The sequence below is a fragment of the Harpia harpyja genome, chromosome 14 (assembly GCF_026419915.1).
Source record: "Harpia harpyja isolate bHarHar1 chromosome 14, bHarHar1 primary haplotype, whole genome shotgun sequence".
Lineage (NCBI taxonomy): Eukaryota > Metazoa > Chordata > Aves > Accipitriformes > Accipitridae > Harpia > Harpia harpyja.
Window position 1 is genome coordinate 24,149,918 of NC_068953.1, and position 15,501 is coordinate 24,165,418.

Sequence of the window (15,501 nt, forward strand, 5' to 3'; positions counted from 1 at the left end):
ATACAAAGGGGAAAACGTAACTGAAGGGCAAGAATTCCTCCCACAGTATTAGCTCATGTAGACAAGAATTTAAGAAATCTGCAGTAACTACAGAAATGCCTCAGGTAGGAACATCCTTGAGCACACTGGTAATGCAAGAGGAAGAGGCAGCAAACTCACATGCAATACGCCTGCATAGTCCAAGGCACAGCCCTGCCATCTCTTCTTAGCAAAGGTATTCCCATCTGCACCATTAAGGTTTTTGGAAGAAAAAGACAATAAATCAGGCTCTTAAAGCAAATTCTGTTTATTCCATTTTTGTCTTGTGTTACTAACAAATCTTCATCCTAGCCTAGGAAAAATAGCAGGTAGAAAATATCTCCCCTTTCCTCCCACCCTCCCCACCATACACACATTTTTTGTTTCTTAAATGAAAGAATCAAAATTTCAAGCATGAGAGACTTTTCTTTCAATACATTTCTGTAATAAAATTAACTCTGTTGTAGATATAAAATGCAGCAGCTAAGACCAGAGAATCTGCTATGCTACTCCAAGGCAATTAGTACCCAGAATGATCAATCAGTTTGTCTGCAAACATAATAAGAAAATACTTAGCACTTATCCAGCATTTTTTATCCATGAATCTCAAAGTGGTTCACAAAAGCTGAAAATATGTTTTTGGCCTCATTTACAGAGAAGGAAACACCAGCTGGAACAGGAGGAGATTTGCCCCCAGACACAGAACAATTTAATAGCAGAGCTAAGAACAGATCTCTGGTCTCTCAGCCCCAAGTCCAACAATACATGCCACACGCTCTGCTTCACACAGGACAGTCTGAATTTGGCAAAAGCCCTGACTGCAGAAATGCTGAAGTGGTTTATATTTTTGCTACCAAAAAAGTCTAAATGGAGATCTGACAGCTATTTTACTAAGCACTGACCTCCCGAGGCTGTGATGCCAAGGAGTAAACCCAGTCTTGGATGGAGCTGCTGAGAGCTTTGGAAAAGAAAAAAAAAAAAAGTCTCATACTGGAAGTGTGAACAAATGTGAGAGTGGTGCAGAAGGAGGTAAATCCATGATCTACCATGTGCAAATGATTCTCCACTTGGAGCTTTAGTTGAATGTTTGAGGAACAGATCACAGGATAAAAACCTAAAACCTTGACAAATAGTGTTATTAGATGGAGAGGAACCTGGAGCTAAAGCACGCATGGCCTGACACCTCCTCTGTTAGCAGTCTTCTGACCTGAAGTCGCTCCTGACAGACCTGAGAAACCAACAGTGCAAACACCAGGAAAAGAGCGGTGAAATACAATGTCTTACCCGAGAAATATGTTTAGCAAGGCCAGGAGAAGTACCATGAGACAGAGAGTAAAGGCTGATTCAAGGACCCCAGGGCACACTTCATTACGAGGTCCACTATTCATGCTATAAGCAGGCACCAACAACCCACACAGTTATCTTCCTATGCATTACCATGCAAAATGAATGCATGACTTCAACACTGTTCTTCACAGGCATGTGGCCACAACACATCACCCACAGCTCATTTTGGTCCAAACAAGACACCCACAGGGTCCTTTAAAGCAGAGGGTCTCCCATGTATGAGCACCAATTTTCTAACGCCCCCTCTGTACCTCCTATAGGAATGGGACAACAGCAGGCTCCAGCTTCCGACGGAGCACCTCACAATGCTGGGATGGTTGCACTGCCTGGCAGCACACAGTCATAAACCAACCTGTGTGTAGAAAAACCCAAATGTTGGCCTACAACCAAAACCTCCATTTTTAAGAGAGAAGGACAGGCCAGCATCCTCACCAGCCCACAGTGGCAGGTAATATTACACACAGGAGCTTATTTTATCAGCAGCATAAACACCGCAGTGGTCCAGTCAGCATCGACACACCAGCCGGCTGTGCTTTGAAGCGTGGAAACAGCAAATCAGGTTCTCACAGAGAACAGCGTATCAAACAGGGATAGGTAAGCAACCTAAGTCAACAAGCTCGTCTCCTAACTGCAAACCTGCAGCAATGCACATTAATTCAGGTCTCCTCCCTCCTTTCTGGGCAAACGCAAATGCTACTAACTCTCCACGCTCATACTCCCAACACACAGGAGGGTGCCAGCAGCTGGGTCTCCCTTCCCCTCAGCAGCAGATCCTGCAGACGGCCATGAGGATTCACCCCCATGCTGCAGAAAAGTCCTTCCGATGTGAGCAAGGAGCTGCTGTTGCTCCCCACACCCTTCCCAGCTACCCATCTTCCTTCTGTGCCCACCTCCTCATGCATTAGAGACACAACCAGCTGCCTTGGCTTTCTGGTATTAACACACCACCTTTCACTTAGGAGCTTTTACAGATACTAAGGCACAAAGATTAAGTGACTTGCATAAAAGTCAGGAACACACCTCATGTCTCTCAATTGCAGTGATTTCTCACACCCTTTTCTCCTGGCCTCTTGCATATTAAAATCACGTGAGTAGATTGTTTGGATGAGAACACGATTTCATTTCCCTAGTAATACTGAAGATACAAAAACAGGTAGCTGTATTTCTAAGCCCTCCCCATGGCTCTCATCCATTCACTCTACGACAGGCTGCTTATCTCAACAAGGTAGGAGAGCACCACTGCAGAAGGAAGCACTCCACAAATGTGTTGCAAACTTCCATCTTTGCCATCCTAAGACCTACAACAGGAGAGAAAACAGACATGCCTCTGGGAAACCAGGAAAGGAACCTCAGCTACATTTTGTTCAACAGGAGTAGGGAACAGCAGTGCTTAATGCAGCGGGACCTCCGCAGTACAAACAGGGTCAGAAGAAACATTCACACGCCTTAACTTGAGTGGATTGGCTTTCCACAGCTGAGGGCCCTGCGAGATGCCGGCTGATAGGAGCTCCCAGGTCAGGTTTCTTGACATGAGTGACGGTTTGGTTTCCTAGAAGGCGCGAGTGTCTGGCTTTGGTGCATCTGTGGCAGAGGCCCAGACCCAAGGAGAGCAGCTGCCCCAGCTACGTGTCATACTACGTGCAGCTGTGCCTCATGTGGAAGTTAACCACGTACTCTGCGTTAGTGCGCTGCACTGAGATGGCAAAGGGCTCGAAGGGGTGGAAGGTGAACGCAACCAGGCGCCGCACTGTGTGATTGATGGGTCGCCCCAGGAGTCCCGCCTGGATCTCAAACTTCAGGAGGCCAGAATCACGAGCGTAAAATCTGAAAGGAAGAGAAAGTCAATTATGGCTGTTCCCAACTATTGACTTTGCCATCTGGGCTCTTCACACACAGCAACAAGTGCCTTGTTCTATCTCTGGTGCCCCCTCAGGGGCAGGATGTCCTCAGCTAGGTGTCTGGCTCTTGGCTATACAGGGAAGTCCCTCCCGGGGCAACTAGTTTTCCACTGTCTAGAAAAGCTTGACTTCATTTTAGTATCATCAATGAGAGAACTCTGTCTGTCATTTTGGCGGACGCAGCTGACTTCACAAGAGGGAATAAGTTTGGTCCAGACCCCACGTGTGCTGGCTCTCCATCCTCTCTTAATGCAAGCTGCTCCCCTTGATCCCTAAGGCAGTGTTATGGGTTTGTGTGGCGTGGGTTTTTTTGATAGCAGGGGAGGGTCTGCAGGGGTGGCTCCTGTGAGAAGCTGCTCGAAGCTCCCCCGGCTCCAAGCCGGACCCCCTCTGGCCCAGGCCGACCCCATCAGTGACAGTAGTAGCGCCTCTGGGAGAACAGATTTAAGAAGGGGAACCTGCAGTGAGTAGTGGGACTGGAATGTGAGAGGAACCCCTGTGCAGATACCGTGGTCAGTGAGGAAGGAGGGGGAGGAGGGGTGCCTGAGGAGGTTGGTGCCCCTGCAGCCCGTGGTGAGACGGCAGGCTGTCCCCCCCAGCCCATGGAGGGGAGTGGGGGAGCGGAGGCCTCCGAAGATGGCTGTGACACCATGGCAAAGCCCGCGCTGGAGCGGTGTGTGACTGAAGATCAGCCCGCGGAAAGGACCCACGCCAGGGAAGTTGGGGAAGAACTGAAGCCCGCGGAAAGGACCCACACCAGGGAAGTTTGTGAGGAACTGCAGCCCGCGGAAAGGACTCACGTTGGAGAAGTTCGTGAAGGACTGTCTCCCGTGGGAGGGACCCCACACTGGAGCAGGGGACGAGTGAGGAGTCCTCCCCCTGAGGAGGAAGGAGCGGCAGAGACGAGGTGTGATTAACTGACCCCAACCCACATCCCCTGTTCACCGGGGGGAGGAGGTGGAGAGAACCGGGAGTGGAGTTGAGCCGGGAAGGAGGGAGGGGTGTGGGGAAGGTGTTCTAAGGTTTGGTTTTACTTCCGAATATCCTTGGTTTGTTTTGATTTGTAGTAAATTAAATTGATTTTGTTTCTTCCACAAGTTGAGCCTGTCTTTTGCCCATGACCATAAGCGGTGAGTGATCCCTCCCTGTCCTTATCTCGACCCACGAGCCTGCCTTTATATTTTCTCCTCGTCCCACCGTGGCCGGGGCAGGGGGAGTGAGTGAGCAGCTGCATGGTGCTTTGTTAGCAGCTGGGCTTAAACCATGACAGGCAAATATACTGTACAGAACTGAGCTCTCTTCCCTTAGCAATGGCCTTCACTCCAAGCGTAAGGCCACCCCTTCCCTCTCCTGGTGCTGCCAGTTAGGCGTTATGCTGCTGCTCTTGTGCCTCACTACATCCCCATTCAGTCGAGGAAGGTGAACAGCTCAATCTAATACTGCTCAAAGGTGCCAGGTTGTCCTTTACAGTTCAAGCAAGGCTTTGCAGTTCCTTTCAGATTTCCATCAAAAAAGCATTAACAAGATAGGCTGGGCAGGAAGTACCTGGTGGATTGCATTCAACAACCAAAGCAAGGGCAAAAGTTAAGGAAAACTTTCCGTCCTTCTGCTGTCACCCACAAACCTGCCTGTGGGTGAAGCTCATTTGTGTCTCCAAACAGGTGAGCTCTGGAACACAACTTCAGCACAAAGCGAACATTGCCAAGGGGATGAGGCAAACAGCGCCGAAGAGACAGGCGAGTCCAGGAAGCTCTTTGCTTCTTGAACGTTCTCTGCATGCTCTGTGCAACTGACATAAGCCCAGCTAACACCACTGTCCTGTGCTGTTGTGGGAACAGGGGACTCTCTGCAATGACCCCATCCTCCCCAAGACTTTGGTGGAGGTTTCTGGATGTGGTACCTTCACAAAGCAGCTAGGCTCTAACTCAAGTCCTCACCCTGAAGTTATCTCAGTTCGTTAGACCATTTTCTCTGCTCTTTCAGTTTCAGGCACAGAATTGCCATTTTGCCTCCCAGCTGTTTCCTTTTCCACCATCACTCAGTACATGTGGGTATTTTGCATTTTCCTCTGGTTTTGACTCAGAGAATGCTTTTAATCTCAGAGCACATTTCCCCCCTGCCAGCAATACAATGCACTCAGCTCTCAGCCTGGAAGAACAGGTGATGACAGATACAGGCAATGCTGTTTCGGGAGCAGACATACTCCACATTTTAACAACACAGCCTATTGAGAACCTCATGTTCTTCCTGGAGGGCCACTCTCCTCTCCCTTCCTCTGAATCAAAGTGCCAGCCAGCCCTGCCTGAAAATTGCACACAAGAACTAGCAAGAGAGTCACAATCTTGGTATTTGGCTTTTCAAAAAGCCCTTTCCCTCCTACACAAGGCTGGGTATGCAGAGGGTCATTCTTTAAATAAAGCACAGTCCCTCGTCTGCTCCTCTCTCTCCCCAATTCACAATAATTTACTACTCAAGAGGAAGCTCCCTGTAATCTCAAAGATGTGCTCAGTTTGGTATTTTTAAATGTATTTTTAAAAGTGCTCTGCAATCAGAGGCCATTTCCATGGGCTCTCACTCTGGGGATAAATTAGGCACTGCAATATAAAATTGTATGTCAACAGAAACAGCAAGACCAGCCTTTTCAAACTGTATGAAAATGGAAGATTTATCTGCAGACCAATTTTTTGGTTAAATGGCTCCTTATTAGCCATCTAGATGGATTTTAGAGACCCCCTACTATAGGTAAGGCTGTGTTAGAGCCTCTTCCTCACAAGTGCCATCATTTCACCCAGTGAATATCTCTTCTAGCCTCCTGAAAAGATACTGAAAGATGGCAGTGAAGGCAAACCTAAAGTCCTTCCTGCCTGAGAGCAAATAACCACTGGTGTCTCAAGCAGCCAGTCGAGAATTGAACCTTCTGAGACCCAGAAAGGCACTAAGGGTTAAAAGGACAAAGTGCACACTGGTGCTGAAACCGATGTGCAAAAGGCATGGAGGCCTTCCTATCTCACACACTGTGCCAGGAAACTGCACACAGATTATAACACCCTTAGCTGCTGAAGGGTTTTGCCAATTATAGGACTTACATTACAAACCCTGTGGCCCCTCATTTCCAAGCCCTCTAACCACAGCAGGCAGCAGCATTATTTTATTAATCCCTTTGTTTTGCATGTGAGAAACACAGCAGCACTATTTCAGCTACTGAATGGTTAAGGTTAGCACCTTGTCTTCTGCTTACTTTCCAAAAACCAGGAGCCCTACTGCTCCAAGGCCCCATTCAAGTCCTAATTGACTCTGCACAGCTTTGAGCTTTAAAAGCTCTGGCTCTGAAATGCCGGTTTGCTCAGGGGAGGGAGGGAAGGTGGCACTTCGCTTTGTTTACTACAAAGACGTAACTGCAGCGAATGACTGCGGTTTTGCTCCCTTTTGTCTGCAAGAGCCATACGCAGGTTGGTGCTGGCAGACAACTGCCGCCCTGCAAGCTTTCCCAACGTCAAGCATGACAAGGGAGAAAGGGCAGGCTTTTCTCTGCAGATAACACGGGAGCTGGAGATCAAACCAAATCGTACAGGCAGAAAAATCAATTAAATATACATAATTTGGGAATTGAGAGCATGGGAAGAATCAGAGGTTCCCTGCCACCTGAGTCAGGGCCAGGGGAGACATGAAACCACTTTTTGAGAATGCATTGATGAAAATAAAGTTGGGAAACTGGCCAGAATGGTCTCCCTAGGCTGCCTGAGCCCCCAACATGTGTGCAGTCACTAAACAAAGCACTTAGGCATTGAAGGCTCTTTGTTTTCAGACCATAGGTTTGCTTTTGCAGTACTGTAAGTGGAAAGACTACTCTACCTGGAGAACTCAGCCTCTTTGAGCCTTTCAGGCCGGAGATGTTGGATTTTTAACCACTGCTACTTGCAGCCATGGCTGCAGCCAACAAAAAGAAGTGCATAGTCTTGGTGTTTCTGCAAGAAACACTGCAAACCTCCTTATTCCCAAGCTCAGACTTCTTCCTTCTGCCGGCTTCGAAGACTCAGACAGAAGAGGCACAGAATGGCCCTTACACTTGGCTGAAACTCCTACTACAGAAACAAATTTCCTACAGATCACAGAAAGAAGAGGGGGTATGAAGAGGAGTACAGCTCCCAGGGTGAGAACTGTAAACAAGGAAAGTCTGAAAATAGATAAATCAATACCACAAGCATTCTGAATAACACCTAACTCAGCTGCTATTTTATTCACAGGACAAACCAAATCATCCTTGCCAGTTAAACCCACGTGCTCAAATGGGATCCTTCCAGCACAACAAAGCAGGCATCCAGAACCATATCACTCTGCAGCCCAAACACAATGGCAGGACTGCAAGAAGTGGAGGAGGAACAAGAGCATTCATATGGAAAAGGCTCAGGCTTCATTACCCAAACATTCCCCAGGGCACCTCAGTAAAAAGATCTGAAGAGCCCTCGCACACACACAAGATAAAACAGTTATCGCAAGGGGAGAGGCCAAGCTTTGTGGGACTGCTGAAAAAAACCCTCTAGTGAAAAGGCTACTCCCTTTCTGCACATTTGATGCCACATGGCAGAGGTGATTTAGAATTACTCTCACACTGCTCTCCTCACATACAGCTTCTTGGCCTGTTCCATACCTTATAGGGTGATCACCACAGGTCTTGGGCCGCTCCATGACTGACACCCACTTGTCATCATAGCTGAAAAGGGAGAGGTCGAGGTACGGGCTGCCACTGTATGACTGGGCACTGATTGGGAGCTGGCCCAGCAGCCTCCGCACGGCCTCCGTGTGCCCTCCATACTTGGCATTCACGATAGTGTCTTTGAACCTATAGCAAAACAAGAAACAGGTTTTACTCACAAAGGCCATAGGTGAACAGCACAGCTTAAATAAACTAAGGAGGAAAACTGATAGAGAAAGAAAAACAGCAGCAGTGTAAGAATTAAAACAGCTCATTTCCAAAGATGTATCACAGTGATTCAAGCATCAACCAGTTCTGGTGACCTTTTTATCCTCTCATCATTACTGTTTCTGCTCTGAAAGTCCAAACTGACAGAAGGACAAGACTGTGCCTACCTACAAGGTCTGGCCCCAGCTGCTCTGCAGTACAGGAAATGAACAGGATCAGAAACAGGGAGAAATGGATTAGCAGCTTATCAGTCAATCCAAGTTTTACCATGAAGCCTGGAAACAGCATAAGCAAAAGCCAGAGGGTTTCACAGTAATAGTTGAGCCCTTAATGTTGACTTGAGAATCCCCCTCTCTCTAGCTGCTACGTTTTAAATACGTAAAGGGAGAAACCTTAGATGAGGAAGAACCTTGATAAGAAGCCTAAAGCTCTTGAGAAACTACAGTGAGCTGAAAGTTCTTCCTGGTGGAGAGATTAACACAGGCTGGATTTCTCTTTCCAAGTAAAATTTGAGCTTTCCATGTGCAAGAACAGTCAGAGCAGCTGCATGGATGTCATAGATCAAGGAGGGTAAAACATTGCCATTTGACCAGAAACACTCAGCCAAAAGCCAGCATGCTGTGGATTATGCTCTATTATACTTTGCTATGGAAATTAAACACTCCTGTTACTGGCCCTTGTAGCCAAGGGGATGAAAAGATTTTCCTCTCTACTTTAACGCAAGGCAGGAGTTGTTCTTCGGGTGTCTGCGATGAGCCCTCTCATTCTCTCTCCCACTAAGCATTATGGATTTCCTGACAGGCAGCTCTAGAAAGTTAGACACAGTCAACTTCCTCCTTCTTACGTGACGTCAGTCTAAAATCAACAGAAGCTTCATGCCCATAAGTGATTGCCAAGTACTTTGGGTGATGTGAAACAAGTCACTGGAAGACGAAAACACCCTGAGTCACATAAAAATATATTCCAAGAGAAACAACACACTCTGCCTCATTAAAACCACATTTGACTGTTAAAGCACATTCTAGAAACCCAGGTTATTTTGATACTTTGCTCAGCTTTCACAGTAGTTCTAGGCAGGTAAGTTTCCCTTCTCCTAACACGAGAACCACAAGCTTGTGACTGATGTTGGAGAAAAAGCTACAGAACACAGTTTGGAACACATTAAATCAGAGTGTGCATAAAGAACACCACTTGGCAAAATATGTCCAATTAGATGACGCTAGCATCTTGACAAATCTTATCTTCAGGGACCTAAACTATTGGGCAGTAACACTTTAATAACCTCCAGAAGAGTTATGGCTAGAAGAGAGCCAGAAACATCTTTCCCTCAAAATTCCTCTTCCTTCTTCTAAGCACTGGATTGCCACTGCTTTGTTCCTTCCTGTAACAAGACAGATGCTGTGGAATATAAAATCAGATGCATGAGGCTGCAAGATGAACCATATACAAGCCAGACCCTTGCATCACCCAACAACTAAAGGAACTGGTTTTCTCAGGGTTGCCATCGTTATTTGATACTAGCCTTCAGCTGATGGGGGCGAGCATGTGTCTATATGGTATAAAGCATGCTCCGAATGGCTCACCGGCGCTGGATCTGCCTGGCAAAGTTGTTGCTGGAAGCTGAGCAGGGGAACTGGACCGCCTCACTGTGCAGGGTGGCATTCCTGAAGAGGTCACAGAAGTTCTCAAACAGCTCCAGCAGCTCATCGGATGTATTCTCAAATACGGCAATGACCTCTGTGGTCACCATGTTGTACACGACGAAGAACGAAGGCTGCAGAGAGAGGCAGAGGCAGCGGTTACCCAGGAGAGCACAGGTGGGGAAGCTGTCCCTTCCTTCTCCCCGCATGACACCGCAGACCCTATCCAAATTTCTCTGCAGCACAAGAGAATCCCACATCCTCACACTAATCCATTCTGCTATTCAAATGCCTCAACAGGTACCAAATTATCCACCTCTTAACTGCGATTATTTACGAAGAAAACTTAACGGGCTTCCAATTTTTCAACGTAAACTGGATGTCAATATTTCTGTTTTCTCTTCATCTCTGCCTTCCACCAAATACAAAGTGCTTTCTAAAGTGTCAAATTTAATTTTCATTCCTGCTGACAAAATGATTTTAAATCCAGTGCTAGCTGGCCACGAATTGTTTTTTCCTTTGCAAAGTGACATTATTTTCTTGCCCTTCTTAATATTTCCATCACACAGAGATGAGCCTTTTTAGTGTACTGTGCACTACACCAGTGCCCACAAAAAGTTGTGCCCTCCAGGTACCCTGCTGGTACAGAAATGAAAATCTGAAAGACATTAATGACTTCTTTTTAATGCCAACATTCTCGTGCAAGAAGGCCCAGATACCGTGCTGTAGATTGGCAATGGCAGTGTTTTGTGGCATGAACAAGCAAGAAATTGGGAAAAAGGTGACATTGTGTCAGCACAGCTACATCAAAGGGAGATAATGCTCCCATCCCACTGGGAAAGGGCAGATTTAATCCTTGGTCGTCAAAGGTAGCTTTCGTTAGAGACAGAAGCACTAACACCCCGGCACCCCAAAGAACTCACCCCTGCTTCAAAGGTAACTAATTCCCATGGTATATGCACATATCTGGTTAAATCTTCTGTCAATAAAGGCAATTTCTAAGTGCTTCACCTTCCGCTCCCAAACAATGCTCAGGGATGACGGTAGGCACTCTGCCCACCCCACCCACCTGCAAATATCAAAAGGCTTGTTTGTTTTACAGCCCCAAAATAAATTGTGATAATACAATCCAGCCCCCACACATCAAAATGGAGCACGCTAGATGAGGTTACTCACTAGACTACTGCCTAGGGAAAGGGAAGCCCTTCTGAAACACAGGGTTGAAGCAGAGAGAAGATAAGAGGAGACAGCAGAAGGAAAAACTATTTACATCATTAAAGACTGCAGGGAGTATCCTCCAACCTTAAATAAAAAAGTTCCTTTGCCAGGTTAACACACAGACATATCTACAGGATGACACTGATCAGAGAAACTACCCTCACTGCTTTTTAGCTGCATGAGTAAAACAGGGAAACATCGTCACAGCATGGGTGGCAGAACTCAAGCATCACAGAAATCGTTCAGCAAAGCTGTCAAGTCTATCAACACAAGCCTAGAACAACAACAACAAACCACAAGCTACATATACACAGCACACGATTAAAAATCTTGAAGGATTCAGTGCAGACCCTCACAATGTACAAGCAACTGACAAGCATGAACAGCGACTTCCTCAACCTTCTTGGCAGAGAAGCCAGAGGGAAGAGAGGAGCCTGAAACTGGATGAAACCTCACATTCCTCTCTGATAGATGAAAGAAAAATCAGAGCTTTAGGTACTTTGTGAGCCCAGTTTTCCTCAGGCAGCCCCAACACAAAGCCTACATTCAGGCAGGTCTGCGGAGACTACTCCACATCTGGAATTATCTCCTGAAAGAACTCAGAAATTAGATGCTTTTCCTCCAGCATAAAACACACTGCCTGAGGAATGCTACAAACAAACCACAACCTGCATCTCAAAGTAACCCTCAGGTGAAGAGAGTCAAGAGCATGATGCAGCAAACCAGGCACAAAAGCCTCGGTAACCACAGCAGAGAGTGGAACCAAGCCTACCACAAACATTCACATCAGGGTCAGGAGCACAGTTCCAGATACCAGTAATGAGCAGAACACTGCAGGCCACTTCCACAAAGCTTTAATATTTTTGAGACAGCTGCTCAGTTTTACATGAATAGGTAAAATTGATTAGATTAAGCCTTACCTATTCCCTCCCAAAGCAACTTCCCCAAACAAACCAGGGTCATCTTCCAGGAAGAATTAGACTAAGGCAACACACAAAGAACTGCTGTTTATTTCTTCTAGGACCTAAGTCCTGGATCTAGCAAAGATAGGGAGGAAGAGATAGGTATGAAACAAAACCAAACATCTAGGGAACAATCGCCTGATTACCTACATGCAGCACTGGAGATTTACTACAAATTCTTGCTAAATACTTTCAACAGAATAAAAAACAAGTGGATTAAAGGAATAAAACAGGTTAAAAAAACATCCTTCTCAGTTTCACAGAGCTCAAAACCTGACTACCACTCTAACAGTACCGAAAAGAGATGATCAACCTGCAGGATGGTGAAACATCTGGAGGGACCCAGCACTGACTGAGCTACATTTGCTCTAATTTGACTTCTTTAGTACTAAACTGAAAGGAGAAGCAATTGGCACATTAGCCAGATCTAAGAGCTGCTACTCCAATTTGGAGACATCTTAAATACTATCTCTCACTGAAGCTTGAAAGAGTAAGTATGTAGGCAGAACAGAAAAGGTAATTCTACTGAGGAAATATGAAGACTATTTTATGTGAAAAACATGCTTGAAGATACGTGAGAAAAGGGAGAGGCTACCTCTATAAGTGTACTATACGAAATATCGGCAAAAAAAAAAAAAAATCAGCTGGGGATTTGGAAGGGGAAGAGGGTTGTACAGGATCTATGAGCATGGGGAACAATCCCTGAAGAAAGGGGATTCGATAACCACGTAAGATCTTTTCTCTCTCATTTTTAGTTGAGAAGGAAGCGATGAAATTATGAGAGCAAAAGATACAAAAGGTATTCAATATCAGAGGTGTCAAACGTTTACACAAGAATGAAGTACCGGTGATTCTAAACAACATTCACAGGCTCAGCTAAGAAACGCAGCTCACAGCACTGTACCTGCTTGAGCACTTGCCCCAAAGCAACGAGCAGCCTGAGGAGGCACGCAGTACCTGGGAAGGATCTGTCACCCGCAGCGTGACCACGTCTTCACTAGTGTATTTGATAAACAGATGGTTTTCATCCAAAAGCTGCATCTTCCACATGCGGAGCTGCCTCAGCTGATCAAAGTACTGGAAGAACCTTCTTTTTGCTATAGCGCTTCCGTCCTGCTCGGCCCTTCTCCACAGGTACACCAGCAGCCTGTGCTTCAAAGAGTTTATGAAGGGCTCTTTGTACGGGTTGGCCATCCCTGTCTGAGTGTCCCGCTGCACCTCGGGATACACCGCAGACAGAGTCAGGAGATCGTCCTCGTAGCAGAAGCGGCCGATAGTCCGTACATCGATGAAGGTACCCTCGGGTGTTACTTGAAAGACGTGAATAGTCTGTTGCTGCACAGAGAGAATAGCCAAGATGTTCTTATAGAGGTACAGCCCCTGGTTGTGAGACAGGATGACTTTGTCACATTTGAAAGTCCGTGTGTCACAGAGTCTCCCCGTGTGGAGGTCTATGATATGCAAGGAATAATCCTCCAAGGGGGACCGGGGATTAGGGGTCACCGACTCGCTGTTGCGGTAAACCTCAAAGAAGGGAGGGTGAGGCTCCTCAGGTAGGTACGCAGCAGAGCCGACGATCACGTACCGACAGTCGTCGGTGAACAAGCTGCACTCGCGGTTCAAGTGCTCCCCGTTGGAGGCCACGTTGGTGATATGAAGCAGGACAAAGAAGCGTTCAAAGAGCCGCCCCCGGATGTTGACAGATCTTTGGTCATTGCCGTTAGCCAGGATCTCTCCCTCGTAGCCTTGCAGGAGGTCTTCCGCCGCCTGGCAGCCTTGATACTCGTAGATCTCCAGAGAGGTCTGGTCAGAGGAGAAGGCGATGAAGTAGCGGCCATCGGGGGAGAACTTGCGCAAGAAGCAGGGCGGCTTCTCCACATTGACCACAGTGAAGTTGGGGAAGACATTCTGGTGGAAGACGCGGACTTGGTGCCAGTGGGTGCCAGCTTTGCCCGAGCTGATCCGGCGGCGCTCCAGGCGGTGGATGACATTCTGGTTCTGGATGCGACGGGGCCTGATTGTGGGGGCGTCATGGTCCATGGTCAGAGCTCTACTTCATCTTCACCCTGCCAGGGAGAGAGCACATACGTGCCCTGGGACCACACAGAGAGAGGGGGACAATTCAGGGTACTGAGGGACCTGTTTGCAGGGGTGGGGTGGCGGAAAGCCCCATCGAACCCAGGGAGCAGGGGGATCAGCTGAAAAGTGCAGATGTGCCTTTGCAAAGAGGGGAGATGACACAGGAGGACACTGGGGAGAGAGGTGGAGAGGCTGGGAGAGACACCTCAGTGGGAGGTACCAGGGAAAACAGGGGAACCCAGAGGGAACTCCAGTGCACCAGGAGGTGATGGGATCTGCAGGCCTGTCTGCTGCTGAGGGAGACACAGGGGCACCGGGAGGGGACGGAGAGAGCCAGGGACGGGGGCAGGCACCGGTGAGCACCCAGGCACTGGATAGGGAGTGAGGGGAACCAGGGGTAATCCGTAGACCTGCCTGCTGACAGGAAGGCGCAGGACGCCAGCTTGGAAAGAATGGAGGGAGCTGTGGGCGGGGGGGGCACACGAGGGGTCACCGGGAGGCCTACAGGCCTGCCTGCCGAGGGGGGCCGCAGGGACCCCCGGGTACCCGGGGGTTGTGGGGGAACACTGAGCTCCAGGGGAAGCCTAGGAGAAGCTGCGGGCCCTCCTGCGGAGGGGAGCGGGGCCCCCAGCTGCTCTCCCGCCGGCCCGGAGAATGAGGGGACGCGGGGAAACCGGGGGCCCCGGTAGCCTCCCAGCCGGGCAAGGACATGGCAGGGACGGGCACGAGGCGGGAACAGGCCGCGGCTGCGCTCACCGATCGGGCCCGGTGCTGGGTCCCGCTGCCGCCGCTCACTCTATGGACGCCGCCATCTTTCCGCCACCGCACGACGACGCGCCGCGACGGCAGCGGCGGCGGGAGGGTGTCACACCCCCCCTCCTCCCCCGACATCCGCTTCCGGCCACTGGGACAGCGAGGCGGGCCGTGCCGGGCCAGACTGTCAGCAGAGCGGGGGAGCCCGCGCCCCCTGGCGGAGGGAGGGAGCGCTGCGGGGCGCGCCCGGGCACTCCCCGCCCCCCCTGAAACCCGGCACCCACCCGGCACCCACCCGGCACCCACCCGGCACCCCTGCTCCCATCGTGCACCCCCGCTCCCATCGTGCACCCCCTCAAACCCCGCACTCCCTGCTCCCACCCGGCACCCCCTGAAACCCCGCACCCACCCGGCACCCATCCGGCATCCCCTGAAAATCTGCACCCGCTCTACACCCATCCTGGATCCACCCAGCACCCATCCTCCGTCCCGGACACCCCCTGCACCCTCTCCCAGCACGCCCTGCACCCACCCTTCCCCCCGTCCCTGCACCCCGGGCACCCCCGAACCCTTTCGCCCCCTTCACCCATCCTGCACCCTCTCCCAGCACTCCCTGCACCCACCCTGCACCCCGGCCACCCCATCCCAGCACCCTCTGCACCCCC

General features: G+C 49.1%; 1 protein-coding gene across 3 annotated transcripts; it reads right to left on the bottom strand.

Annotated features, from left to right (window-relative positions):
* Positions 1 to 270: 270 nt before the first annotated feature.
* Positions 271 to 14,953, bottom strand: DET1 (DET1 partner of COP1 E3 ubiquitin ligase). 3 transcript variants are annotated; one of them, XM_052808187.1, is made up of 5 exons: positions 14,840 to 14,953; positions 12,962 to 14,070; positions 9,768 to 9,958; positions 7,912 to 8,103; positions 271 to 3,189 (listed from the first exon to the last, which is right to left on the bottom strand). In XM_052808187.1, the coding sequence occupies exons 2-5, from the start codon at positions 14,042 to 14,044 to the stop codon at positions 3,000 to 3,002; spliced, it is 1,656 nt and encodes a 551-aa protein (XP_052664147.1). In that variant the 5' UTR covers positions 14,045 to 14,070; positions 14,840 to 14,953; the 3' UTR covers positions 271 to 2,999. The 3 variants fall into 3 exon arrangements, with proteins under 3 accessions (XP_052664147.1, XP_052664148.1, XP_052664149.1); XM_052808188.1 differs by having other exon boundaries at positions 12,962 to 14,097; XM_052808189.1 differs by lacking the exon at positions 9,768 to 9,958 and having other exon boundaries at positions 12,909 to 14,070.
* Positions 14,954 to 15,501: the final 548 nt, after the last annotated feature.

Excerpts from the sequence above, each read along its gene's own strand:
- DET1 (XM_052808187.1), bottom strand. The coding sequence starts at position 14,044 with ATGGACCATGACGCCCCCACAATCAGGCCCCGTCGCATCCAGAACCAG. Across the intron at positions 8,104-9,767 it reads GCCAGGCAGATCCAGCGCCG|GTTCAAAGACACTATCGTGA; the intron begins GTGAGCCATTCG and ends GTTTTGCTATAG. Across the intron at positions 3,190-7,911 it reads TGTGGTGATCACCCTATAAG|ATTTTACGCTCGTGATTCTG; the intron begins GTATGGAACAGG and ends TCTTCCTTTCAG.